This window comes from Tiliqua scincoides, chromosome 2 (assembly GCF_035046505.1).
Source record: "Tiliqua scincoides isolate rTilSci1 chromosome 2, rTilSci1.hap2, whole genome shotgun sequence".
NCBI lineage: Eukaryota > Metazoa > Chordata > Lepidosauria > Squamata > Scincidae > Tiliqua > Tiliqua scincoides.
In genome coordinates this window covers 260,680,006-260,707,384 of record NC_089822.1, presented here as the reverse complement: position 1 = coordinate 260,707,384, position 27,379 = coordinate 260,680,006, and the positions used below count along the sequence as shown (strand labels likewise).

The window sequence follows — 27,379 nt, the reverse complement described above, 5'->3', positions numbered from 1 at the left end:
CTCAGGAGGGATCCTTTGAAAAGGACCTTCATTTGTGCCGTTGGTAAAGTGTTGCATCTTGCAATCATATAAGCAGGCCTCAACCTGGGAACCGTCAGCACATAAAAATAAATGGGTAAAGAACATTTAGTGGGAAATTTAATTCCGAAATAAGAAGGGGAGCATTTGCGCTTAGCCTCCCTTAGAAGGCAATCCCAATCTGGAATTAATAGATTTTCAACAAGCAGTGAATGGCTTCTTCCACGGAATTTTTCTAGTGACTCCAGGCCCAGCTCACCTATTTTCATATTAATGTTGTTATTCCATTTTACCCAGCAGCGTTCTTGTGCTGCTAGTTTTGTGAAAATAGGAAGACTTTCAGCAGTTGTAAGTCTGTATTTAAATCCAATAGTAGCTTTCCAAATCAAGGTTGAAATCTTTGGAAGTCCCAATTTCAAGTGTATAACTTCAGAGGCTATACATGGGGGGTAGGGTTAAAAGCTTCTGATAAAAGACTTGCTGGAGTCGCTCAAGCTGTTCTATTGGTCCCAAAAACCAGATTGGTGAGCCATATAACATATGTGGCAATACCATTTATATGCCTTTAGGAGTGCTGGCATGTACTGTCCTCCTTTGATGTAAAAATTTTTTCTCAATGCTAATAGTGTCAATTCAATTTTCCCTTTAAGATACTGTATATGTTTGAACCATGCAAGGTTAGATTGGAACACTACTCCAAGACAGCGGAATTCATTAACCAGCTGCAACTTATACGGGCCAATTTTCCATCTTTCATTGGTCCTTCTTACTGATTTTGTAAAAACCATTATTTTAGATTTATCCTTATTTATTTCTAATAGTTTTTCACTACAGTGAGCAATAAATGCTTTAATGGCACATTTAAGACCAATCTGAGTTCTGGACAGTAGAACAAGATCATCAGCGTACAATAAGGCAGGAACCGATTTGTTATCTAAGCATGGTGCATGTATATCTAACAGCCCGATCCTGAATCCGGCGGCATGGCCCCGCGCCGCCAAGAACAGTCGCAAACGTGCCATAATACCTACCGACGGCTGGACCCTCCTCCTTCATGTGGACCAGATGCGTTGCCGCCTGGCTGACTCAGCACCCACCATGCCGATTCCAGTCCCCGGTGGAGAGCATCAGGTCTTGCCACAGTCTGGAGAGGCCATCAGTCCAGACGTGATACTGCAGGAACCGGAGACCTCCCTGGACTTATCTGAGCCACCAGATGTCAGCACACCTATGTGGAGTCCCTCTGCCACAGATGTGCCAACCCCAGAGCTGACTGAGGAACCAGAGGTCCTGATACCGACGCCACGCCATTCTTTGCGAATGCGGGTACGGCCCCGCCACTTACAGGACTATGTTGGTTAATCTTGAACTGTACTTGGGGGGGAGGGGTGTTATGTATGTAAGTTATGCAGGATTGAAATCCTGCATAACTGATTGGCCCAGACTTATGGCTGGCCAATCGGGTGATGGATCGAAATCCTACCATCCAATTCGCCCTCTAGTTAATGTAAGTTCTGGCCAATCGGGTGATGGATCGAAATCCTACCATCCAATTGGTCCTCTAGTTAAGGTTTCAATTGCACCAATCACTGGAAGTCTGGGCAGAGTTAAAGGCTATAAAAAACCTTTAGGGGATTGCCTTGTATTTTGCTAGGTTCTGTTCTGAAGATGGAATAAACGTATTGAGCTGTTATCACTATGCCTTCCTTTATTCGCATGGACCCACTATATAACAGTTTGTTTCATTGCATTCTGCATTAAAATATCTTTCCAATGATAAATAACATGATGGCATTATTCGTACATACCAAGGTTTTCACAATTCTGGCCACTAGAGTCAAACACAACTTGTTGCCCCCCTAAAGCTTTTTGCCTGGTGCAATTGCTACCCCCCTGCTCCCCCTTAGCTACACCACTGATAAGGAGCTCTCCTGCAGCTCTGCATCTTCTCCCCCCTCCCATCATAAGCCTCAGTCACTTCCTACCTTGTACTCTTGGAAAGCCTCCTCCTGAGGAATCACCTTATGGCTTTCTTGCTCCTTGGATCCGTCACACATCAGACAGATGGGGGCCTCATGGTCTGTACAGAAGAGTTGCCAGGGCTCCTGGTGCTTCTTACAAACCCTCTACCCTTCTCTGGCCCTCGATTTCCCCCGAAGACTGAGCTTCTTGGCTATTTCAACCACATTTTTCAGTTGCCGATTTGCGATGAAGTTTCTTTGCTGAGTGCTTTTTCTGCACTGAGGACAGGAGGCTCCCGTGTCCTTCTCTTCGCAGCACTGGGTCAGGCAGGCTTGGCAGAAATTGTGCCCACACTCCACAATGGTCACAGGGTTCCTGAAATATTGCAGGCAGATGGAACAAGTCACTTCATCACAGAGATGCTTGATTTCCCTAGCAGTCGACATGGCTCCTCACACTCAGAAGAAGTGGAGCCAGCCAAAGGGGTGTTTCTCTTGGTGGAATGACTCTTGATCTCTACTGAAGTGAGAAAAACAACCTGAAAAAAGCAGAAGATACTTCAAGGGCCTCCAGCTTTGGAAAGCAACAGATGTAATTGCAGCACCTCATTTTGGGAAACATTTTCACCTGAAGTGGGATTTTAACCTGAAATGACTCTGAAAACTGCTGATTGATCCAGAACACTAGGAATGCCCCACCATGCCATCTATGTATATGGTATTCTAACTTCTGCTGCCAGGCACAGAGCCAAAGAGTAAGGAGACCTCCCAATAGCCCTCTTCAGGAGACCACAAATGGTGGGTCTCATGAGAAGTTTCCTTCAAAGTGGGATGTGTCCCAGGAATGCTCTCCTGGAGCCTGTTTTGGGCTGTTTGCAAGGAAGGAGCCTCAGCCTGAAATCCTAAAGTTTGTGGGTGTTTTTCCCATCCATAGGGGGTAGTCGTTGCCTTTTCGGTTTGTACCATGCAAGCATATGGGATTCTCTCACCTGTGCAGATGAGACTTCTCATTGGTATCTTTTTCTGTGTTGTTGTTTCATACGTCCCTCCTTAAGAAGCCATGAGAAGCAGCTTCTCTTGTTTTATTTTGCTCTCTGTTCCACCAGCAGTAGGAACCTCTGACCATTCAGATGATGCGTCATCTTAGAAGCTGTGAGTCAATTTCTTTGGAAACCTTCACCAGCCTCTGCTCTTGTGCACATGCAGTTGAAAACAGCAGCCTAGCTAAGTGGTGGACCAGTGGTTCCCAAACCAGATCGTGAGATGCAGCTCCTCAGGAAGCCTCAAAAGCAGCCGGGGGAGCCAGAGAATCGTCCCCTGAAGCTGCTTGTCCTCAAAGCCAGCATTCTCAGAAGAGCTGGAGAAAGGTGGAGACTGGCATTGTCAATCCCTCTAGAGCTGCCTGAGTCCGGCTGGGGTTTCTGCTCCTGTCATTTTATGTTCACCTTTTTGGTGCAGTGGTTAGTGATAAAGGGGTCCTCACAATGCCGAATGATGAAAAAGTGGGTGGGAGGGAGATGACAGACTGAACGGCTTCCCCGACTCTCCTCCAGGAGGTGAGAGCAAAGCGCCTCTTCTTCTTCCGTCCATGGGCTTCGGGATTTTCTGGTTTGCAAAGACAGGAGCGTTTGAGCAAAACAGTGCTTTAGTGCCTGCTGTGGCTGACACCAATGGCTTCCAAAAGTCTGTTGACATTGCAAGGGAGATGCACAAGTTCCCATTTTGGAAGAAACTAAGGGAGAGTGGGGGGGGGGGGGGGCAGCGGAGGATCAAATGGCCAAGTAGGGCGCTGCTTGCCTGCTTTTGTCGTGGTAAAAGACTGACCCCTAGTGGTTCATTGGGGAATGGGCAGATACCGCTGCCCGAACGGCCCCTCCGGACCAAGGAGTTAAGTCAGATAGAGGTTGAAAGAGAAGATGTTTCAGACCTCATTGATAAATTAAAGATCAGTAAGTCACCGGGCCCTGATGGCATCCACCCAAGAGTTATTCAGGAATTGAAGAATGAAGTTGCAGATCTCTTGACTAAGGTATGCAACTTGTCCCTCAAAATGGCCACGGTGCCAGAAGATTGGAGGATAGCAAATGTCACGCCTATCTTTAAAAGGGGAAAGAGGGGGGACCCGGGAAACTATAGGCCGGTCAGCCTAACATCCATACCGGGTAAGATGGTGGAATGCCTCATCAAAGATAGGATCTCAAAACACATGGACGAACAGGCCTTGCTGAGGGAGAGTCAGCATGGCTTCTGTAAGGGTAAGTCTTGCCTCACGAACCTTATAGAATTCTTTGTAAAGGTTAACAGGCATGTGGATGTGGGAGAACCTGTGGACATTATATATCTGGACTTTCAGAAGGCGTTTGACACGGTCCCTCACCAAAGACTACTGAAAAAACTCCACAGTCAGGGAATTAGAGTACAGGTCCTCTTGTGGATTGAGAACTGGTTGAAGGCCAGGAAACAGAGAGTGGGTGTCAATGGGCAATTTTCACAATGGAGAGAAGTGAAAAGTGGTGTGCCCCAAGGATCTGTCCTGGGACTGGTGCTTTTCAACCTCTTCATAAATGACCTGGAGATGGGGTTGAGCAGTGAGGTTGCAAAGTTTGCGGGCGACACCAACTTTTCCGAGTGATGAAGACCAGAAGTGACTGTGAGGAGCTCCAGAAGGATCTCTCCAGACTGGCAGAATGGGCAACAAAATGGCAGATGTGCTTCAGTGTCAGTAAGTGTAAAGTCATGCACATTGGGGCAAAAAATCAAAACTTCACATATAGGCTGATGGGTTCTGAGCTGTCTGTGACAGATCAGGAGAGAGATCTTGTGGTGGTGGTGGACAGGTTGATGAAAGTGTCGACCCAATGTGCGGCGGCAGTGAAGAAGGCCCATTCTATGCTTGGGATCATTAGGAAGGGTATTGAGAACAAAACAGCTAATATTATAATGCTGTTGTACAAATCGATGGTAAGGCCACACCTGGAGTATTGTGTCTAGTTCTGGTTGCTGCATCTCAAAAAAGACAGTGGAAATGGAAAAGGTGCAAAAGAGTGCGACTAAGATGATTACGGGGCTGGGGCACCTTCCTTACGAGGAAAGGCTACGGCGTTTGGGCCTCTTCAGCCTAGAAAAGAGACGCCTGAGGGGGGACATGATTGAGACATACAAAATTATGCAGGGGATGGACAGAGTGGATAGGGAGATGCTCTTTACACTCTCACATAACACCAGAACCAGGGGACATCCACTAAAATTGAGTGTTGAGAGAGTTAGAACAGACAAAAGAAAATATTTCTTTACTCAGCGTGTGGTTGGTCTGTGGAACTCCTTGCCACAGGATGTGGTGATGGCGACTGGCCTGGACGCCTTTAAAAGGGGATTGGACAAGTTTCTGGAGGAAAAATCCATTACGGGGTACAAGCCATGATGTGTATGTGCAACCTTCTGATTTTAGAAATGGGCTATGTCAGAATGCCAGATGCAAGGGAGGGCACCAGGATGAGGTCTCTTGTTATCAGGTGTGCTCCCTGAAGCATTTGGTGGGCTGCTGTGAGATACAGGAAGCTGGACTAGATGGGCCTATGGCCTGATCCAGTGGGGCTGTTCTTATGTTCTTATGTTCTTATGGTCTTGGGTACCATCCTTCTTATGGCAAAAGGATGAGTGGTGGAATGTGGGAAGCTGCCTTGATGGGGTCCAGCCATTGGGCCATCTTGCTCAGTATTGTCTGCCTTGGCTGGCAGCATCTCCTCATGGTTTCAGATAAAAGTCTTTCCTGACCCAACCTGGATATGCCAGGCACTGAACCAGCAACCTGCTGTACCTGCAGCCAGCGCACTATCCCTGAAGTGCAGACACCTCCCCCCCATGTGATCTTCCTGCAGAAAGGCTGCAGTCAGGCAACTAAAGGGGGAGGCTCAAGACCTCAGTTGTCCTTGATCATGTCATTTGCACCAGGCAGTGATGTAGCTGAGGGGGTGCAGGTGGCAGCTATTACACCGGGCAACAAGCTTTAGGGGGGCAACAAGCTGAGCTTGACATTAATGGGCAAAATTGGGAAAACCTTTTCATGTATGAATGAATAATACCATCATGTCATACATCGTTGGAAAGGTAATTTAATGCAGAGCACAATGAAGCAAACTGCATGGAAATATCTGTATTCTATCAAAAGTTATGTCCAATAACAAGAAAATAAAAACACAACTGCCTAATGGAGCGCTTTACAGCCTCTGTGCCAAGGCACACTGGTGTGCTGCGAGGCTGCCTCAGGTGTGCCGTGGGGGAAGAGGAGACAGGCAGCAGCCACGCATGTGGGGAAGAGGCTGCTTTGAGCCTCATGCGGCAGCAGAAGAAAAACGAGCAGCCAGCAAAGGGGCTGGTCACGGCTGCTTTGCATCTCCTGCTGTTGCTTGCTCCCACTGCTGAGCAAGACAAAGGCTGCAACCATATCCTTACTTTCATAGGAGTAAGCCTTGTTGACTATTCTGGGGCTTACTTCTGAGTAGACATGCATGGGATTGGCAGTGAGGTGGTTGTTAAGTTGTTGCCTGCCCTGCGTGCTGATTGGGCAGCCAGAGAAGGCTGGTGAGCTCTGGGTGGGAGCTTGAAGTGAGTGAGAAGGAGGGAGCCAGAAGCAGGTAGGAAGTGAGCAAGTCTGCTGAGGCCACCAACCAAGGGACTGGCTGGCTGAAGAGAGTCCTTGAAAGTCCTTTTACTGGCCATAGCTTGCCTGCAACTCCCAAAGTGACCCTCCCTGTGTTGCCTTCCCCAACAAGGCACTTCTTGTCTTTTAGAGTAAGGGCGTTGGGCCACAATCCTATTCACACTTACCAGGGAGTAAGCCCCATTGACTATAATGGGGCTTACTTCTGAGTAGTCATGGCTCGGATTGGGCTTTTGGTCACACTTTTTTTCCCCTCAAATACACTAGCAGGCAATTGGTGCTTCTCTTCTCCCCCCCACTCTCCCCCCCACAGGCACATTCTCCCCCCCAAACTCATCATCCCAGTTAACACCTCCCTTTCTTTTCCTCCCTTTACTCCTCCCCACCTCCCAAAGGTCCAGACTCAGTCGCCTCACATTCTCTCTCTCTCTCTTCTGTCCCCTGTCAAATCCTGCACTTGTTCCAATCATGTCTCCTCACTGCCCCTCACCCACATTTCTCCACTATATGCTCAGCCTGACCTCTCTTTGCCAGCACTTTCTGGCACTACACTTGGGTAGCAATTTGATCACCCTGCTTCAGAACAGTTTTCCTCCTTTCCAGAAACCAAACACACGTCCCTCTCCAAGTTCTTGTGAATTTCTTTGTCATGTAATGATTTGATTCTATTAATTAAAATTTATTGCAATGTGGAAATTTACTGTCACTAAAAAACTGGTGGTCAAGGATCCAATAAGAAGTTAATATGAGTCAGCTCTCATTTCCATGTCTTATATCACACTTACACCTGCTAAATGGGTATATGTTGGCAACCTTCAGTTTTGAAAGACTATGGTATCGCGCTCTGAAAGGTGGTTCTGGAACAGCGTCTAGTGTGGCTGAAAAGGCCAATTCGGGAGTGTAAATGGGTATAGCGGTTATATATATGCAGTTACATCAGGAGTGCTTCTGGTATTCCTTGAGTATGGGAATCGCCAAAGAGCTTGGGCAACGCTGGATGAGATGATTGTTTTATTTGTTGCCCTGAATGCGTGATGGTCTCTTTGAGAAAAAAACTGGAGGAGGACAATGGAATTCTGGGACAGAGCAAAGAGCAGATTTCATAGCATTTAATTCTGATGACTGCCTGAAGGAGGTGAGAGGCCTTTGCAGAGCTGGAAAAGAGGCTCTGGCTGCCAAGTGGCTCTTAATCACTGCAGCCCCTTGAGCAAAAGTCAATCTCACAAATAAACCGAGCCAAAAAAACTGAGTTTTCTGTAACCCTTCGATCAATTGGGGGGGGGGGATGAGGGGCTTACCAGGAATTGTTCTGAGGCAGCAGCAAAAAGCCCGAAAGAAAATAAGAGCCATTTGTCCAGACAGGGAAGGAGATGAAGTTGCTGGTGGAACCTGCAGGCTTTGTGCAGAGGATGGAGCTGAACGTCCCTAGGAGCAATCCTCACACTGACCGCAATCCCATAAGCACCTTTGTTTTCCTGCCTGTTTGGAGAAGAAGCTAAAATGGCTACTTTGTTTCTTTGCTTTCTGTGGCTGCCTCAGAACAATCACAGGTAAGTAAAAGTGCTCCTCTACCCCCACCCCCTGCATCCTGCTTCTCAGTCCTGCTCCCCCCACCTCACCCAGCAGCTACTCCCAGACTCTGTCCTGACCTCCCCACCTGCCCACAGCAAGTCCTTCCTCAGGACTAATCTGAGCCCAGCCCTTTCTCCTCACAGACCCCACAGCAAACCCCACAGCACACGTTGCCTCACCTCCCACAGTGACCTCCCACATTGAACTCTGTATACGTCAACCCTCTTTCAGGGTCAGTTTAAGGCACAAATTCTACCAGTTACACACAGGTATAGATGGCACTTTCTTGTCAATCACTCTGGTCTGGTCTGGAAAGGAAAACCAGCAGAGCCTGAGAAGAAGAGCCTGCGACTGCCTCAGGGAGAGAGTCTCAGGTGGGCTTCTTCACACACAAAAAAGATGGGGAGGAGGGTCTCTCTGCAGAACGTGGCTCCTGAGTAAGTGTAGAGATGGACTCCTGTGTCAGCATCAGAAAAGGCCACCTGTCCCCCAGCACAGTCCAGAGTCACTCGGATCCTCTTAAGCTCCTGGCTCAGGGACAGAGGAGTGTGAACAGGGGCTTTAAAAACTCTGTAACCTCCCCACTTCCCCACAGCCCAGATCCCTTTCTCAGGACTAATAAGAAAGAAACTCTTTCTCCTCACAGACTTCCTGGCCACCCCCACAGCCCACCCATCCTCCTCTCCCACAGTGACCTCCCAGAAGTGTCTGCCTGCTGTAAAGCCCTCACGGCCCAGCACGCAAGGCCATAAGTCAAATCTTTCAGGATTGTCGGGCAGATCTTGACATTCGTCTTCCCATCTCACACTCTTGCAGTCCTTGGACAGGATGAGTTTGGGATTAGCTGTGTCTGGATCCAGAGTCACCTTTGCTGTTGGGTGGAGGGGGAAGAGGAAAGAGAGAAGATCAGCCTGGAGACCATCATGAGGAAATCAGCCTCCTCCCAACTGTGCCACGTTTTTATCTGAGATGTTTACTGCACATCCTGCCCTTCTTGTCCTACACCCTGCCTCCGGAAGTGACACAGTGCCCTAGAGCGTCAGTCCTCAGAGAGGCCTCCAGCATCCCCAAACCTCAGCTGCCTCCTTTGTTCCCTGTTTTTTTTCCACATTGGGAACGGAGGAGGAAGCCGCATGGAAGTCATTACTTCTGGGTCACGGGTGGGGGGCGGAAAAGGGTGGGGGGTAAGGGGTGTGGGGGGAGCAGAAAACTGGGTATTGCACCAGGTGCCGGGACCTCCAGATATGCCACTGATTTCTCTCCCCCCTTCCTTGCAGCCCCTGCATCGGGACAAGTCCTGTCCACCATCTGCCTCCTTGCACATCATTCTTCAGTACCTTCAAACTGCTTCCTGATTGACTCCAGAAGGGGTTTCACATCACGGAATCCCCAGATTCTGCAGGTGAGCCAAGGAGGGAAAGCCACAGAATTCTCAAATACTTTCTTATTTTCAGACCTGATGTGGAGAAAAAAAAATCTGATCCCAAAATCCACCCAATCAGATGCGTTCCTGAGGGTTCTGACACCCAGGACAACACCCCCTTTTCTGCCCCCACACCCCCATCCCCCCCCCGCCACTGACCCAGAAGTAATTGTGGTGTAAAGAGGGGATTGCCTGATCAAGTGCTATGGGGTTGATAGTACTCCCCACCTCCTGGAATGGTGCTCACATCCTGGGCACCACTTCTGAGCGGCCTCAGAGCGCTCTAGTCAAGCAGCCTTTGTGTCCCTCAGAAGGGGCCTGGAAGGGTCCTCGGAGCCTGAGAAATGGGAGGAGGTCGCGTCACTTCTCACCACCCTGAAGTTAACCCACTTCCCTTGTGTTAAAGGGGAGAAGAGCAGAGACAGTGCTGAGCTCCTGTCAGGTTGCGCAACTGAGCGATGCCACCGCTCTCCTCCTTTAACACAAGGGGAGGGGGAGGACCTCACGGCTGCATCTGAGGGCCCCTCTCTTCACCTTTGACAAGAGAGGAGGGGAGGCCCTCAGAGCAGCGTGGAACCATTCAGAGAGTGGATGTGCTCCTGCAGCCATTTTCGGCATGGCTCTTGGAGTATGGGGTGTGTCGCATGGGGCGTGTCACAGCAGCACCCCCGAGTGCAGTGCCCGAGCCATTTGTGCCACTTGCCCCCCTCTAGGTACGCCACTGCATGCAATCTGGAATTCCTGACTGGAACAAAAGGACAGCCTGGAGGAGAAGAAAGGAGTAGAAATCCTGGAGACAGAAGCAGACACACTGGGGGTGCTTTGGGGAGGAGGCTTATCTAGTGATGGCAACATGAATAGAGAATACAGCAGGTACAGAAACAGCTCAGGGCAACATGTGGCTGAAGGAACACAGAGGTCTGGCAGCTCTGCTGCCTGTTCCAAAGAGACACAACACTGGAGGGTGGGGAGTCCTACACTCTCTCCCCTGAAGCCCCTGGAGAGGCACGTTCTTCACAGCCCTTCCCAGCATCAGGAAGCAAGAAGGGAAATGAGTGGGATCCACATACCTCTGCAAGGTCTTTCTAATATCCTGAAAAGAAAAGAAAGAGAACTCAGCACCTGCCACAAGGAAGACCCTGGACGGAGCTGCTCTCTGGTCCTCCTATGTTCATTCGGCATGGATCTGTCTTGCACATGCCATACAAGGACTAAGCTTGTAGCAGCTCCGTGTGTTAGTGGATCCATCACATACCCCAGCACCTGTAAGTCAGCATGTGGGGTTGGAGGGTGGTGAGAGATGATGGAAATGGGGTGGGGTGAAGAGGGGATGGTGGAAGTGGATGATATTGGTGACAGGGGCACTGCTGATATTTTATCCAAGCCTCAATCACATGCTCCAGCAAAATAGCTAGTATAGGTCTGTAGATCTGCAGACCAGTAGATCTGGCACCAGAGGCATTTCCCTGGAGTAAGAACAAATGCTCCTTTACCAAAAGAAGACATCTGCAAATGCCTCTGTGCTGGGTGCTCAAAAGGTGCCGTTACACTGGCCAGGGTGGGGGGGAGGAAGGATAGGATTGGGCAGTACTGTCACTACGGGGGGGGGGGGGGTCACAGTGCAAAGTTTTGCCGGTGCCTGAACATGCTGTGCAAGCCACCCTTCCAGCCATTCTGGGCTTTAAGAGCAAAAGGAAGAGACAACTCCATTTTGCTCTAGCTGCCCAGAATGGCTCCAAAAGGGAGGAGGAGGGCCCACTTCCGTGGCACATTCAGGCACCTGCAAAACTTACCACTGAGACCCCCTGTGAGTTTCTCCTGGTCTCTCTCTATTGACCAGGCAGGACGATAACCAAGTGACCCTGAGAATTTCTCTAGATCTACCTCTGGCAGCAGGACAGGGCAATAAACCACTCATCGCAACCCACTTTCCAGCACTGGCATAGCTGTGCCAATGGGACGTGTGCTGCAGCGGCAGTCACAGAGGCCTCCTCAAAGTAAGGGAATGTTTGTTCCCTTACCTCAGACCTGCATTGCCCTTACGTTGGTGCTGGAAATTGGGTTAGGATTGCGCCCTGAGATACAGAATAACACCCAAATATCACAAGGGGATACTTATCGCCAAGCAGCTTCTAATCCAGCCTGGGGCTTGGTTCTGGCCAGAGGCACAAGGGTCAGACAGTAGTTTAAAGAGGGCATCAATGCAGTAGTGGTTAAATAATCAAGACTGCATTTAGATACAGCCCCATCCCCCTCTTATACTCAGTAAGATTCCTCTGTAAACGTAGTTTTGTTTAGGAATTTAACTTGCCCTGCTAGCATTCCAGTCAGACTGCTGTAATGCTCTATACATGGACCTCCCCTTGACAGCACAGGCAGCCCGTGGAGCTCAGCAGACCTTACCGGCAGGAATTCGCTGGCTGGCTGCTGACACTTCTCCTCCATCTCCTGGATGACATTTTCCAGAGAGGAGAGTTCCCTGCAGAGTCTGGCCAGGTGCTCGTCCCTCCTTCTTGCAATCTCCTTCTCCACCTCTTCCATCTGGGCCAGGAGGCTTCTCTCCTCTTCTTCCAGGAACTGGTGTATTTGTCGAAACTCAGCCTTGGTCTTTTGTTTGTTTTGTTCTGTTTGGTTCTGCAACAAGTAGATAGGAAGAAATGAACGGCAGACCAAAAAATTGACAGTCCAATCCAAAGCTTTCCATGGCCCAGGGCTGCAGTGGCGCCAAAATGGCTACCGCTGTGTTCCATGGGGCTTGGAAGCAGTGCTGAGGTACTCGGGAAAGGGAGCTTACAGTCCTTTACCCCATGTAATCACCAGGAGGCCCCGATAGGTCTCCTTGGATCTGAGCCCACTATTGTGTGGTCACAGATTCAAAGATACCCATGTTGGGTGTCCTGGGATGGTAGGGGGGTGAGGGTATGGTGGGAGAGACTGTCGCCATCTCCGCCCCCCTCCTCACTCCCTCCTCCTGCCACACCTTCCCCAGCTCAGAACACCACCCCCCTGGCCAGACTTACCACTCCGTCATCAGGTGCTCACCTGGAGTGGTGGGCAGTGATCTCCTGTCCTCTGCTTGGTGCTGGCAGGCTCTTGCTGAGCCAGCTCCAGCACTGGACTGGTGCAGACTGTCACAGGTGTGTGTATAATGGCACATTTGTGACACTGTGCGCTGGTGCTGGGCTGGCGCAAGCCCCATTGGATTGGGCTATGTCCTTGCAGTACCATCAGGTTGAGCATGATTGGAAGGGCATTTCTGAGCTTTCACAGAGCTCAGATGAATATTTAGTCATGAAGGAGTTTCCTAAAGACCTCAAAGGACCCACTTTCTGAATGGCCGTGCATAGGACATGGGGCCATTCCAGCCATGGAGGATTAGAGCAGCAGAGCTGCCTTCTGCCCTTGGACTCCTGCATGCTCTATTCTGTGTCTCCAGAAATAGGTTCAGGTATCTTTGAACTACTCAACAATCGTGACACTTACCAGCAGGTCTTTGCTTTCTTTTTCTGCACCTGCTTTATACATCTGGATTTTTTCTCTTTCTGCCCTCAAGATCTCCAGCCTGCTACTGATCTGATCCTGGTGAGAAATGAAAGATCAAGTTTATTTCCTTTGGAGAGATGACTGATATTTACACACACAAACACAGACGAAAGCTCAAGGCAGACTGGTGGGATCAAGCCAACTGGACAAGGTGTATCTTCCCTGCACCAAACTCCTGTATTTTACAGCAGCCCCCTAAGTCCCTTGGGGGCTTTATCTCATAATTCTAGAATTTCTCTTATAGTAATAGATCCAGTTAGAACTTGTTAAAGACTCTCTCAGGCAGGTCTGGGGCTCAGGTAAAAACTCAGCCTCAGTCTGACTGCAGTGGATACAGTTAAGAACTTTCTGTGTATCTGTACTTTCAGTTGTTTGAAATTTTTCCGGCCAGTATTTAGCACCAACTTGGACTGAGACTCATTTTCAATGTGTTCTATTACTTGTATATTAATTTTTCCAGCAGGATGTGATGCCATTTAGCCTTGTTGCTGAGTGCCCTACTTCTGTTTGTGGCAAGTCTAGATGTCCCTGCCTGGTGCTGTCCTGCAGTGGCTGCCCTGGGGGTGGTCAAGCAGAGGGGGTCCTCCAGGGCCCAGCTATGAGTCTCAGTGTCTTTTTCCAGGCCTGGGAGGGGAGGAGTTAGGCTTCACCACCACCACCTCCTCCCATTCAGGTGGCACTCCTGGCCTACCCAGGCCTCCTTCCTCCTTCAGGAGGTTCGTGGATCACTCCTCCACCCCACATCTCACCCACCCTCCTTATGGCCTTCTGAAAGTTTTTTCAAGTCCTCTGTCACACCACATCTGCACCAACCCCCTTCCGCCTCCAGGGGTCCCTTGCAGAGGCATCTAAGACTGATCAGCACTTTTGGACTGGCCAGGAGGTTCCTGGGCAGTTTCCAACACTGGCTGCTGTTCTGGCTAGGAAAGCAGTGGGAGTGTGCCCCAAATTCAGGCTTCGTTGCCTTGGGGGCAATTGTGTAGCTAATGAATGCATATCCCGGTGTGAAGCTCAAAATGATGCCCCAGAAGTGATGTCACAAATGGAAGTGATATCCCACCTGGACTTTTAAAAAGCGAAACCTGCTTCCTCCCCCCCAGCAGCTCTCCATTTTCTTGCTCTGCCATCTCCCCCCAGCCAGTGGCATAGCTAAGGCATCTATCTGCTACCTGGGGTCAAAGTAGATTTGTAGCCCCCACTCCAAGAAAAAATCAAATTCAATTAAGAAAATAAATACCAAGAGTGCCCCTGATTGGTTTGAGACAGTGTGTTGGGATGAAGGGGGACGGTTATTCTCCCTCTGCTTAATAAAAGGTGAGCACCACTTGAAAAGTGCCTCTTTACCCAGTTAGCAGGGGTAACTGTATTATGATACATGGGAATGAGAGCTGATTCATATTAATACCTCATTGCTTCCATGCTGTATCATGATAGCATTTCATTGCAACATGTCAATTAAATAATAACATGTCATTGCCTCTCAAAACAATCAGTCTGATAGGTCAGTTTTGACTTAAGAAATCCACTTTTTGTTCCATAGGGCAGCTGTGTTTTCATTTTCTGGTTTAATGGCCATAACTTTTGATAGAATAGAGATATTCCAATGCGGTTTGTTTCATTGCATTCTGCATGAAATTAGCATTCAAAGGGTATATGACTGTATTATGTATACATACAAAAATTTTCACAATTTTGGCCACAAGTGTGAAGCTCAGCTTGTTGCCCGCCAAAAACTTGATGCCCAGTGCACCTGCTACCCCCTGCACCCTCTTAGCTACGCCACTGCCTGGGGAAAATCTGGACATGCGAGAGTCCCATTTGTAGTAGGCCAAGAGGTTACTTTGACATGGAAAATTCTAATTTCCTTATTCAGCAGTGTGACCTGGAGGCAGGGCCGGCCCATCCAGAAGGCCAACTGAAGCAGTCGCCTGACGCAGCAGGTTGGTGGGGGACAGAGAGGAGGGGAAATGTGGAGGGGAGGAGAGTCCTGAGCCAGATCATGAGAGAGGCGGAGGAGCAGAGGCTGGTGCATTATCGTGTAAGGGAGGAGCATGTTGCATGCAGGCTCAGGCACCAGTTGGTCTTAGACCAGCCCCATCTGCAGGGGGGAATCCTGTTAAAGGATTTTGCAAAAAACAAGCACATGCTTTGGGTCAGACTGAATCCATGTATGTGTCGAATGTGAGACAACCTCCCAGTCATGGAAGTGTGTGATACTGTTTGGTCCGAGGAAGAATTGGATGTGGGGGGTCAGGCAAAGGCAAACTTTGGGTCTTTTAACAGGGGTGCTCCTGCAGCTCTGCCCCTTCTCCCCTCCCCCATCAAGTTCCTCAGCTCTTTCCTACCTTGTACTCTTGGAAAGCCTCCTCCCAAGGAACCACCTTGTGGCTTTCATGCTCCCTGGAACTGTCGCACACCACACAGATGGGGGCTTGGTGGTCCTTGCAGAAGAGCTTCAGGGGCTCCTGGTGCTTCTCACAGACCCGCTCCGCTTCTCTGGCCCCCCCTTGCCCCCCAAGGCGGAGCTTCCTGGCGATCTTCACCACGTTCTTCAGCTGTCGGTTTGGGATGAGGCTCTTTCTCTGAGCGGATCCTCTGCACTGGGGACAGGAGCCCACCAGGGCATCATCTCCCTCCTCCTTCTCCCACCAGCTCTGGGTCAGGCAGGCTTGGCAGAAGTTGTGCCCACACTCTGCGATGGTCACCGGGTCCCTGAAATAGTCCAGGCAGATGGGACAAGTCAATTCATTGCAGAGGTCCTGGATGTCCCCTGCAGCTGCCATGGTTCCTGGCACAAGGAAGTCGGAGTCACTTTCATTTTCTCCCTGTGAGTCTGCAGGGGGAGTTTCCCTTCCTGGAACTGACTTGGGATCTCTTCTGATGTTATAGAAACAACTTGTGAAAAGCAGCAGGATGAGCTTCAAGGAAAGCTCTTTGGGGACATCAAGGGGCCTGATCAGCCCCTCCTTTGCAGAATCAGTTTCCCCTGGAGTGAGATTTAACCCTTTCCAGCCTGAAATGACTCCGAAAGCTGCTGACTGAAGCAGAGCAGCAGGATGCAAGAAAGCCTCCTGTCCATAGATACAATGCAGAGACTTCTGGTGTCAGGCACAATGCAAAGAGGAAGGAGACCCCCACAGCCCTCCCCAAGAGACCCCAAACATGGTGGTTCTCATCAGAAGTCCCCTCTGAAGTGGGATGTTTGGCCTGGATCTCCTCCCAGATCCTCTTTGGGGCTCTTTGCAGAGAAGGAGCCTCAGCCTGAGTTCAGCCCCTTCTGCATTCCGGATCTCTCTCTGGGCACCCAAAGGATTACCCAAAGGAGCAGCAAGAGGGGATCAGACTCTGCCCGGAAAAGTCCTCCCCCTTCTTGAGCGGTGATGGTACAGCCTGCTCAACCCCTGAGCTGCAGCTCCTCTCCAGGAAGAATAGAGAGTTCGACCAGGTTGGCGTCAACCAAGACCTGCAAACTGACTGGCAGGAGCGTTAGGAGAGACAGAAGGAGGGATTTCTTCCCTCAGTGCATAATTAGTCTGTGGAATTCATGGCCACAAGATGTGGGAATGGCCACTGGCCTGAATGGCTGCAGAAGGGGATTGGACACAGGCATGGTGGGCAGGTCTGTCTGTGAGGGGTAATCATGTTGGGAGCAAGCTACCTCTGGGTGCAGTAGTCGGGTGCCTCTGAATACCCTTTACACAAGGTACAAAGGGAGAAGCTGTTTGGGAGGAGGCAGTGTGGTCGTTTGACACTTGGCCACAGTAGCAATGAGCCACCTTGGAACTATCTCGTGAAAGGTGGGATAGAAATGAAACAGTCAGTTGCTTGCTAGAGAACCCCATGCCCCATTTTGTGCCAAGCTCTTGGTTCTTGTCTCACTTTATCCCTCACACTTCATGATTTCACCTGCCTCCATCTTCAAGCAGGAGGTACCAGCTGTTACAACTCCTGCCTTTTACTTTTCTTTCAAAAGTCATTTCACATCCATTTGCAGCTGCTCAGTGTGAACCCTGCAGGATTAGAAGCATATCCAGAAGTAGTTCTAGCAAGCAGACCTCCAGCACACATACGATGATTGCATCCTTGGATCCACTGCTTGGCACATGCCCCAGCTGGTGTACAATTCAGACCAGCTGTGCTCGACTGTGAATTGACTTCTAACAAATCCAGTTGCCCTTATGTGGAGTTTCTGGAGTTGCTTGGAAGAGACAATACGAACGCCTCTGGAGGCAGGGGTCGCAACCATTGTCCTCTTGGGCATCTATATTGCTGTAAAAAGCCTTTAAGGAAAGGCTCCGTCTTCTACCTGCAACCATCCCTGCTCTGGTACAGATCGGTGGCATTTTATTTTGGGAGGTGTCTGTGCTGCCTGTTTGGTGGTTCCTTTCCCCATTGAAACCTCAGCCATTTGGTCCACTTGCCCTTTGCTGCTGTGGTATTTGACAGCCTCTTCCCTCACAGAGACCATCTCCATCTTGTGGCACTTTCTTCCCCACTAAAGGTGTCCACGCTGACCTCTTTGGGGAGCTCATCTAGATCTGGAATGCCTCTTGCTTGGGCAGCTGTTCTCACGCTTGGAGGAGCTACTCCCCTTGCCTGCAGAGGAGCAGGACCATCTTTCAGCCACTTGAACCTAATGCTCCCAACTGGGCCCCACGCCTAACCGGACCCTCTGCTAGGGGAAAAGGAATAGTTTTGCTCAATCATTCCACAGTCACCGGAACAAGTGGTTTTGTCACTATTTCCCCTCAAAGGTGATCTACACTTTTTGTTTACTTGCAGGCTTCCATGTATGCCATTATATATTGAAATTGATCTTAAAGCACATTGGGTGCAATGCTACCCTGCACTGGAACAGGCAAGCCAAGAGGTTAGCACTGTATCCAGTGTGGGATAGGGGCCCAAAGCGGCTCAGCAGAGGTAAGGGGAAATTTTCCCCCTTACCTCTGGGTACGGCACCCTTGCCCCTATGGGTCTCCTTGGACTTGTGCCACCTCCTGAGGTGATGCAAGTCCAAGGAGAGCAGAGAGGCTTCAAGTCACTCCAAGCGGTCTCTTGTTGTCTTGTGTGTCCCTTGAGGCATCTGGTGGGCCACTGTGAGATGTAGGAAGCTGGACTAGATGGGCCTTTGGCCTGATTCAGCAGGGATCTTCTAATGTTCTTATGAAATGTGCATCGATCCATTTGGTCCATTAACTCACATGCTCTGTTTAAGCCAGCAATTTTCAACCTTTTTCATCTCACAGCACACTGACAGGAAGCTAAAATTGTCAAGGCACACCACCAGTTTTTTGACAATTGACAAGGCACAACCATTGACAGCAGGGGCTCACATCCCCCAGTGGCCCTTGCTAACAAATGACCCTTCCCCAAACTCTCATGGCACACCTGCAGACCATCTGTGCCACACCTGTGGCACACCCCTGTTCTAGGGAGGGAATTCCATAAACAGGGCACCACCACTGAGAAGACCCTATTCCTGGCCGCCACCCCCTTCACCTCTACTGGTGGCATCACAGTCAGGAGGGCCCCCTCAGATGACCTGAGAGGATGAGTAGGATTATATGAATGAATGCTGTCCCTCAAATACCCTAGACCTGAACCCTATAGGTTGAATACATTCTGTTTTGACCTTCAGTCTGCCTTGTCTCTGATATGGGAAGTACAGTAGGTTGTCACATCTCCTCACTCTGCAGGCACTACTGTGAGAGTGATTTTGATAGGAATCCCGGAGGTTCAGTATTTTCCTAGGAAGGTTGTGCCCCGGGGACTCCTCTGGCTAGCCCGATCTCCTGGGCAGGGGAGATTCGAGCCAAGTTGCAAGGCACTGGTTCCTCCCTGCTTCCTTCAGAGCAGGCTGGTGCTCAGTCCTAAGTCCAGCACAATTAGCACTTGCGCTTTGGCCCAAATGATGATAAAAAAGGAACACGGAGGCAAAGTTAATGATAAACCTTGGTTTAGCAATATCAAAGTTGAGCCAAGCTGCACTGGACTGGTTCGTCCCTGCTTCCTTCAGAGCAGGCTGGTGCTCAGCCCTAATTCCTGTTGTGGGAGAATTTATGATCTTAGACTTACAATCCAATCCAATTCTCCCCTCCCCCTCCCCCCCCCCCCCCCGCTGGTGCAGCCATGCCAAAAACAAGTGCGCAGTATCCAGCATAAAGGGGGACAGATTGAGAGGCTTCAACCCAGAAAGGGGATTTATATCCCTGACCACCGTTTAAGCCTCCCATTTCACAATGCATCTCCTCAGACCTGCGCTTGCGCTTTCCTGAGTTTATGTCCGAGGAGAGACAGGGATGGGGAGGCTGCTACCAGAGGGATAGGATCCAGGGTGTGCCATCACTGCCTCCCCATGCCTCTACCCCAGTGCTGCCCCAAAGGTAGCGTTCTTGGAAGTGCTGCCTGTTCCATGCACAGGACAGCTAGGCAGGCGGAGATCAGGGGTCTCAATGTGTGGATGAGATGGTGGTGTAGGGAGGAGGGGTTTAGATTCGTTAGGCACTGGGGAACGTTTTGGAACAAGTGGGGCCTGTACAAGAGGGACGAGTTTCACTTGAACCAGAGTGGAACCAGACTGCTGGCGCATAATACCAAAAAGGTGGCAGAGCAGCTTTGATCCCTGGGGAAGGCCGACAGGAGCCAAGGGGCATCTGGTTCAGGACTTCTCATTCCTATGGCATGAGGATGGGGAGGTTAGAGAAGAACAAGGCAGAGACAGAGGAGAAGTAGGAATTGGGAGCGTAAGCATGATGGGATGTGATAGCCCATCCAGCAAAATGGGAGACTGCAAGGATAAAGGAGAGAATAATCAGCCCATCTTGGGGAACTTTGCATACAGAACAGGAATGTCTGGCGACCAGGGAAAACATTGACATAGTGGGCATAATGGAAACCTGGTGGAATGCGGAGAACCAGTGGGATACCGCAGTCCCGGGCTATAAACTCTAGAGGAGGGACAGAGAAGGGCATGTTGGTGGAGGGGTGGCCATCTGTGTTAAAGAAGTGGTGAAATCCAGCAAAGTAGAGATTGAAGGTGGATCCGACTCCACCATGGAATTGCTGTGGGTTAAATTATCAGGCCTGAGGAGCGATGTAATACTGGGGGCTGCTGTTGTCCTCCAGACCAGAAACCAGACCTTGAAATGAGGAAGCACATCAGGGAGGTGTCGAGGAAGGACAGGGTTGTAATCATGGGGGGCTTCAATTATCCTCACATCGACTGGGTCAATTCGTGTTCTGGTCATGAAAGAGAAACTGGTTTTCTTGACATGCTCAATGACTGTGCTTTAGAACAACTAGTCATGGAGCCTACCAGAGGACAGGCGACTCTGGATTTAGCATTGTGTGGCACTCAGGACCTGGTTAGATAGGTAAATGTTACTGAGCCGATGGGGAGCAGTGGCCATACTGCAATCTGTTTCACCATGCATGTCGGGGGAAGAGTGTCAAACAAATCTAACACAAAAACCCTTGACTTCCAAAGGGCGGACTTCCCTCAAATGAGGAGACTAGTTAGGAAGAAGTTGAAAGGGAAGGTTAAGAGGGTCCAATTCAGTGGTGGGATTCAAATAAATTAACAACAGGCTTTATGTCCTAATGACCATTTTAAGTAAACCAAAAGATATACCAAAAGGTAGTTTAACTCTTGGGTGAATTCCATCAGGGCCCGGTGACTTATTGAACTTTAACTTATCAATTAGGTCTGAAACATCTTCTCTTTTAACCTCTATCTGACTTAATTCCTTGGTCAGGAGGGACTGTTAGGGCAGTGGTATCTGTTAACAGGGTTAACAGCCAAAAAATAACAGGGTTAACCCAGCCAAAAAATCAAAACTTTAGATATAGGCTGATGGGTTCTGAACTGTCTGTGACAGATCAGGAGAGAGATCTTGGGGTGGTGGTGGACAGGTCGATGAAAGTGTCGACCCATTGTGCAGCAGCAGTGAAGAAGGCCAATTCTATGCTTGGGATCATTAGAAAAGGTATTGAGAACAAAATGGCTAATATTATAATGCCGTTGTATAAATCAATGGTAAGGCCACACCTGGAGTATTGTGTCCAGTTCTGGTTGCCACATCTCAAAAAAGACATAGTGGAAATGGAAAAGGTGCAAAAGAGAGCGACTAAGATGATTACGGGGCTGGGGCACCTTCTTTATGAGGAAAGGCTATGGCGTTTGGGCCTCTTTAGCCTAGAAAAGAGGCGCCTGAGGGGGGACATGATTGAGACATACAAAATTATGCAGGGGATGGACAGAGTGGATAGGGAGATGCTCTTTACACTCTCACATAATACCAGAACCAGGGGACATCCACTAAAATTGAGTGTTGGGAGAGTTAGAACAGACAAAAGAAAATATTTCTTTACTCAGCGTGTGGTTGGTCTGTGGAACTCCTTGCCACAGGATGTGGTGATGGCGACTGGCCTGGACGCCTTTAAAAGGGGACTGGACAAGTTTCTGGAGGAAAAATCCATTACGGGGTACAAGCCATGATGTGTATGCGCAACCTCCTGATTTTAGAAATGGGTTATGTCAGAATGCCAGATGCAAGGGAGGGCACCAGGATGAGGTCTCTTGTTATCTGGTGGGCTCCCTGGGGCATTTGGTGGGCCGCTGTGAGATACAGGAAGCTGGACTAGATGGGCCTATGGCCTGATCCAGTGGGGCTGTTCTTATGTTCTTATGTTCTTCACTGTGCTTTGCATTGGGACCCGACAATTTACATTTGTTATTCTAATAAAGAAACCAAGCATACATGTTGGCTCCAATCACATAGTTTTATTGTTTAGTTTAGCCCCAAAGTTTCAATACACCTGAAATCTGGAGATTTACTTACTTACTTACTGGAGATTTACAACCACTAGCAATGTAATCAAGTATTCAGAATCGAGTACAAAGTCCTTCTTCTTTACAATTTCATCAAGACTTCTTGTTAGCACACTCCCTCTGTGAAAAAATAAGAACAGTATATAGTGAGTATATAATTAAACATTTTTAATTTGGTCTAGCAATTAACATATGCAGGAAACAATATTCATTGCTCAAATGTACATTGGGTTGGTAACACAACTGGTACAAATATATTTTTTTTAAAAACTGTATATTGCACCTTTCTCATATGATCAAACACTGGCCATAGGCCCATCTAGTCCAGGTTCCTGTATCTCACAGCGGCCCACCAAATGCCCCAGGGAGCACACCAGATAACAAGAGACCTCATCCAGGTGCCCTCCCTTGCATCTGGCATTCTGACATAACCCATTTCTAAAATCAGGAGGTTGTGCATACACATCATGGCTTGTACCCCGTAATGGATTTTTCCTCCAGAAACTTGTCCAATCCCCTTTTAAAGGCGTCCAGGCCAGACGCCATCACCACATCCTGTGGCAAGAAGTTCCACAGACCAACCTCACCCTGAGTAAAGCAATATTTTCTTTAGTCTGTCCTAACTCTCCCAACACTCAATTTTAGTGGATGTCCCCTGGTTCTGGTGTTATGTGAGAGTGTAAAGAGCATCTCCCTATCCACTCTGTCCATTCCCTGCATAATTTTGTATGTCTCAATCATGTCCCCCCTCAGGCACCTCTTTTCTAGGCTGAAGAGGCCCAAACGCTGTAGCCTTTCCTCATAAAGAAGGTGCCCCAGCCCAGTAATTAGCTTAGTCCAGGGGTCGGCAACCCATCTGCTTTGGGTGGCAGCAGCAGGAGGTGAGCAGCTGCGGAGCTGCACCTGCACTTCACAGGGGAAGGCAAGTCTTCCCTTGGCTGCTCTAGCCCATCCAAGCTGGAGAAGTGTGCGGGGAGATGTAAGCGATCTTCAGTCCCTTCCTGTGTGAGAGATGGGGGGGGGGGGTTGATGTCCCTTAGGGGTAAAAAGTCTTCTGGGGAGAGCCACTGGTGGGGTGAGACACTGGGAGACTGACCCTCTTACCTGGATCAACGGTGGAGGGGGAGCTCCAAAAATTTCTGCAGTCTGGAGCTGGAAGGAGGAGGTGCCCCTTGGAGGTCCTAGGGCTGTGTTTCATTCTCCTCCGGACTGACAACGCAATGCTAGGCATGTCTACTCAGAAGTAAGCCCCATTGTGTTCAATGGGGCTTACTCACAGGAAAGTGGATAGGATCGAAGCCTCAGTGAGGAAGATGAGATGCTTCCTTCTTCGCCTTCTGATTGACAGTGTCTACTCAGAGGTAAGTCCCACTGTATTCAGTGGGGCTTACTCCCAGGAAAGTGTGGCAAACTCGAGTTTGCCACACTTTCCTGGGAGTAAGCCCCATTGAACGCAATGGAACTTACCTCTGGGTAGGTACTGAGCACAATCCTAACTAGGTCTACTCAGAAGTAAGTCCTATTTTGATCAATGGGGCTTACTCTCAGGAAAGTGTGGTTAGGATTGCAGCCACTGTCAATCAGAAGGCGAAGGAAGGAAGCATATCATCCTTGTCTCTGAGTTTGCCACACTTTCCTGGGAGTAAGCCCCATTGAACACAATGGAACTTACCTCTGGGTAGGCACTGAGCACAATCCTAACCTGGTCTACTCAGAAGTAACTCCTATTTTGTTCAGTCAATTAGAAGGCGAAGAAGGAAGCATCTCATCTTCCTCACTGAGGCTTCGATCCTATCCACACTTTCCTGTGAGTAAGCCCCATTGAACACCCTAACTCCTAGCTCCTCCCTACCCTAACAGAGGAGTGTTGCCAAGCAGTACTGCTTACAGGTAGAGGACAGGCAGCCAGTAACAGATGGGTCAGGGCAAAAGAGGTTCTGTCTGTGGTTCTGTAATAGGGGCTGAAGTTACCATGGAACATGCAGGTCAAGTACACAGAACCTAATTGGCTGCAACATAAAGTGTTTATTTTAATGAGTTTATGCAAATCCCACTTGAAATATCAAAGATGTAACTTCCACATTGCTTCATAGTCAGTGCTTTTGCCACGAAATCTGTTCACACATTCAAAGATGAGTTATCACATTCTGGGTCATCAAGAAACAAATGTGCATGAATGGACTGCAACAAAAAAAGGCAAGCAACAGGGAGCAAGAAACATTTCAGGTTTTCTTCCACCTGTCATAAATCTGGTCCTACCCTATGTTTCCTTAAATCTAGGGAACAACATATAAATGATTTAGAATGAACAGCAACATTTGTGTTTTAAAAAGACTTTGGAAAACTGGTTCTACCTGCTGGTTGTATTCAGCACTGATTGACTAGCTTCTGCAACAACAAGAAGCCACCTTCCTCATCCATGACATAGATTTCCAACTCCATACACATTAATTTTCCTTAGAAACAACACAGGTTGAGTCTCCTATATAATCCTGCATTATTCCTGAGGGTTCCCAGAACTCAAAAAAGGCACTAATGCAAATCCATTTAAAAAACAAAGTCCCTTTGCTCTAGTGATTTAAAAACAGCCTTGCTGACCTTTCAAAATGCACACAAAGGCAGTCAGTCTCTCTCCAGGTGCTTAGGCTTCACTAGGAGGTAGCAATCCCTCCCTTCACCAGGAGCCACAGTGAGGGGGAAAGAATGGAGGAGGTGATAATCACTGCCATTTAGCCTTCATTCAAGTGCTCAGGGGGAGGGAAGGGGTTTGCCTTGTGCCTGGAGAGAGAATGATTGATGGATTGTCAGCTGGCTGCCCTCTCTCGAATTAATGAGGCTATTGTTAAAGGACTGTTTTGCTTTAATTTAAAGGGTACTTCTCATCAAGTTGAGATAGAAAATCTGTGGATAATTAGGTTATACTTTTAATCACTTGTATGACTGTCTCTCTACACAGTAAAAAGAAGTTTTTTAAACTGTGATTTTAAAGGAATGCAATCCCCTTTTAAATGCATCTAGGCCAGATGCCATCACCACATCCTGTGGCAAGGAGTTCCACAGACCATCCACACTCTGAGTAAAGAAATATTTTCTTTTATCTGTCCTAACTCTCCCAACACTCAATTTTAGTGGATGCCCCCTGGTTCTGGTGTTATGTGAGAGTGTAAAGAGCATCTCTCTATCCACTCTAACCTTCCCATGCATAACTTTGTGTGTCTCAGTCATGTCCCCCATCAGGTGCCTCTTTTCTAGACTGAAGAGGCCCAAACACTGTAAGCCTTTACTGGTAGCACTTCCAAGAATGCTACCTTTGGGGTCCTGGCTTTCAGCTTCCTACCCAATAGATTCAATTTAGCCTCCAGGACCTCCCAGCTATACTTTCCCATATCATTGGTGCTGACATGTACCCAAACCGTTACCTCCTCCCCAGCGCTATCTACTAGTCTGTCTAAATGAGAAGTGATGTCCGCACCAGGTAGGCAAGTCACCATGCAGTCTTCACATTCATCACAAACCCCCCTCTCTATGTTTCTGATAATTAAATCACCCACTACAAGAAGCACCCTCCAGCTGAGGAGTACCCTGGGCACGATTGGATAAGGGCCCATCTCCTGGAGAAGGGGTCCCTCCTAGGGGATTGTTTCCCTCCTCTCCAGGATGATGTCCTCCAGCCCCAAGACTTCCTACCTTCCTCCTTCCTTCCTTCCTCCTTGCTGAGGAGCTGCAAGCCTGAGGGTGGGACGGAGCCTGCTCGCCCCTGGAAGTCTCCCTGGGGTCCTTCTCTGCCTGCCTCTGCTTCTCCAGGTTGGCCACCAAGGCTTCAAGGGAGCAGATGCATTCCATGACCCTCGGATAAGTCAGGTGAACTGAGAGGTGTGTGAAATTCCTTGAAAATGACTTACCAGGAATTGTTCTGAGGCAGCAGCAAAAAGAAAAAGGAGCCATTTGCCTTCTTCTCCAAACGGGGGGGGGGGGGGAGAGATGAAGATGCTGGTGGAACTTGCAGGCTCTGTGCAGAGTGTGGTGCTGAATTTCCCCAGCAGCAGCCCTCACACAGACGGCAATTCCCTCAGCGCCTTCATTTTCCTGCCTGTTTGGAGAAGAAGCTAAAGTTTCTACTGTTTTTTCCTTTGCTTTCTGTGGCTGCCACAGAACAATTACTAGTAAGTAAAATGGCTCCTTTCCCCCCACCTGCCACCTTCCTGCTTCTGAGCCCTGCTTCCACCCTCCACGTCACCCAGCAGCTGCTTCCAGAAGCTTTAGTTACTGTTTAGTTACTGTATTGACCCAGGCATAAGTCAACCCCTGCTTTCAGGGTCAATTCTAAGGCATACATTTTACCACTTACACACATGTATAGATGGCACTTTCTTAATCATTCTGGTCTGGAGAGAAAAACCAGCAGAGCCTGAGAAGATCCTGTCACTGCCTCAGGGAGAGGTGGGCTTCTTCACACACAAGAAAGAAGGGGAAGACTAGCTCTCTGCAGAATGAGGCTCCTGAGTGAGTGTAGATATGGATGCCTGTGTTAGCATCGGATAAGGCCACCTGTCCCTCAGCACAGTTCAGAGTCACTTCAAGCTCCAAGGGGTCTTGCTTGAGAAAGGTGTTGGAGATTTTAAAGGGTTAACCTAACTTCTCTTTAGATGAGGAAAAATAACTTAAATTAGGAGCCAAAAAAGAGACTGGTGTTTCCATTAAAAACAGGATAGAAAAGTCATTATGTCAAGTTGACCTGCAGAGAGAAAACATGCATGTCATAGCTTTCCCAAAAGGAAAATTCCAGACTCTTGTGTAACCAAAGTTGTGGGACATAAACTCTGCCTTAGAAGGGTAAGATGACTTCCTAGTTAGGGCTGGAACCTTGTTCCAAACTGTCAATATGCCTAACAAGGAAGTGGAAATGTTCACATGGCAATGTCACATGAGTAAGTTGTTTGTTACACCCTATAAGTGAGAAGTTCTGGGTGTGGTTCTCTGAGAAGCTGGGAAGGGGGTCTGTGTCCATACTAGATTAAATCTGGCTTGTATATCTTTGTAAATAGCTGTAAAGAAAGCTTTAACAGTTTTTAAGGGTCTGTGATTGTTTAGCATTGACTCAATAACCAAGAATCAGAAAATTTTCCATCAAAGGTCTTTGGGGACATCAAGGGGTGTGATCGGTACCTCGTTTTCAGAACCATTTTCCCCTGAAGCGAGATTTAACCCTTTCCAGCCTGAAAGGGCTCTGAAAGCTGCTGAATGAACCAGAACACCTGGGTCCAAGGAAGCCCCTCCAATCATCCATACACCTGTGTGCAGACTTCTGGTGCCAGGTACAGTGTAAAGGGGAGGGAGACACAGCAGCCCTCAGGAGACCCCAAACATTGGAT

At 48.8% G+C, this 27,379-nt stretch overlaps 3 protein-coding genes across 3 annotated transcripts in view; 1 reads left to right on the top strand and 2 right to left on the bottom strand.

Moving 5' to 3' along the window:
* The window catches only part of LOC136639120 (zinc finger protein RFP-like), a 573,475-nt gene that overhangs the window by 341,683 nt on the left and 204,413 nt on the right, over positions 1 to 27,379 (top strand). The window lies entirely within an intron of this gene.
* Positions 1 to 27,379, bottom strand: part of LOC136640459 (tripartite motif-containing protein 10-like) — a 195,288-nt gene that overhangs the window by 50,867 nt on the left and 117,042 nt on the right. The gene's annotated exons all lie outside the window — the stretch shown is intronic.
* On the bottom strand, positions 8,267 to 15,962 carry LOC136641273 (zinc finger protein RFP-like). Its single transcript, XM_066616980.1, has 6 exons — positions 15,523 to 15,962; positions 13,118 to 13,213; positions 12,038 to 12,268; positions 10,705 to 10,727; positions 9,549 to 9,667; positions 8,267 to 9,082 (listed from the first exon to the last, which is right to left on the bottom strand). Exons 1-6 carry the CDS (start codon positions 15,958 to 15,960, stop codon positions 8,568 to 8,570), a joined length of 1,422 nt encoding a protein of 473 aa, XP_066473077.1. The 5' UTR covers positions 15,961 to 15,962; the 3' UTR covers positions 8,267 to 8,567.

What these genes read in the sequence shown, in the direction of transcription:
- LOC136641273 (XM_066616980.1), bottom strand. Translation starts at nt 15,960, where the DNA reads ATGGCAGCTGCAGGGGACATCCAGGACCTCTGCAATGAATTGACTTGT. An exon ending in AGGCTTTCCAAGAGTACAAG is followed by an intron (nt 13,214 to 15,522) that starts GTAGGAAAGAGC and finishes ATTTCTCACCAG; the next exon opens with GATCAGATCAGTAGCAGGCT. An exon ending in ATTAGAAAGACCTTGCAGAG is followed by an intron (nt 9,668 to 10,704) that starts GTATGTGGATCC and finishes TCTCCACATCAG; the next exon opens with GTCTGAAAATAAGAAAGTAT.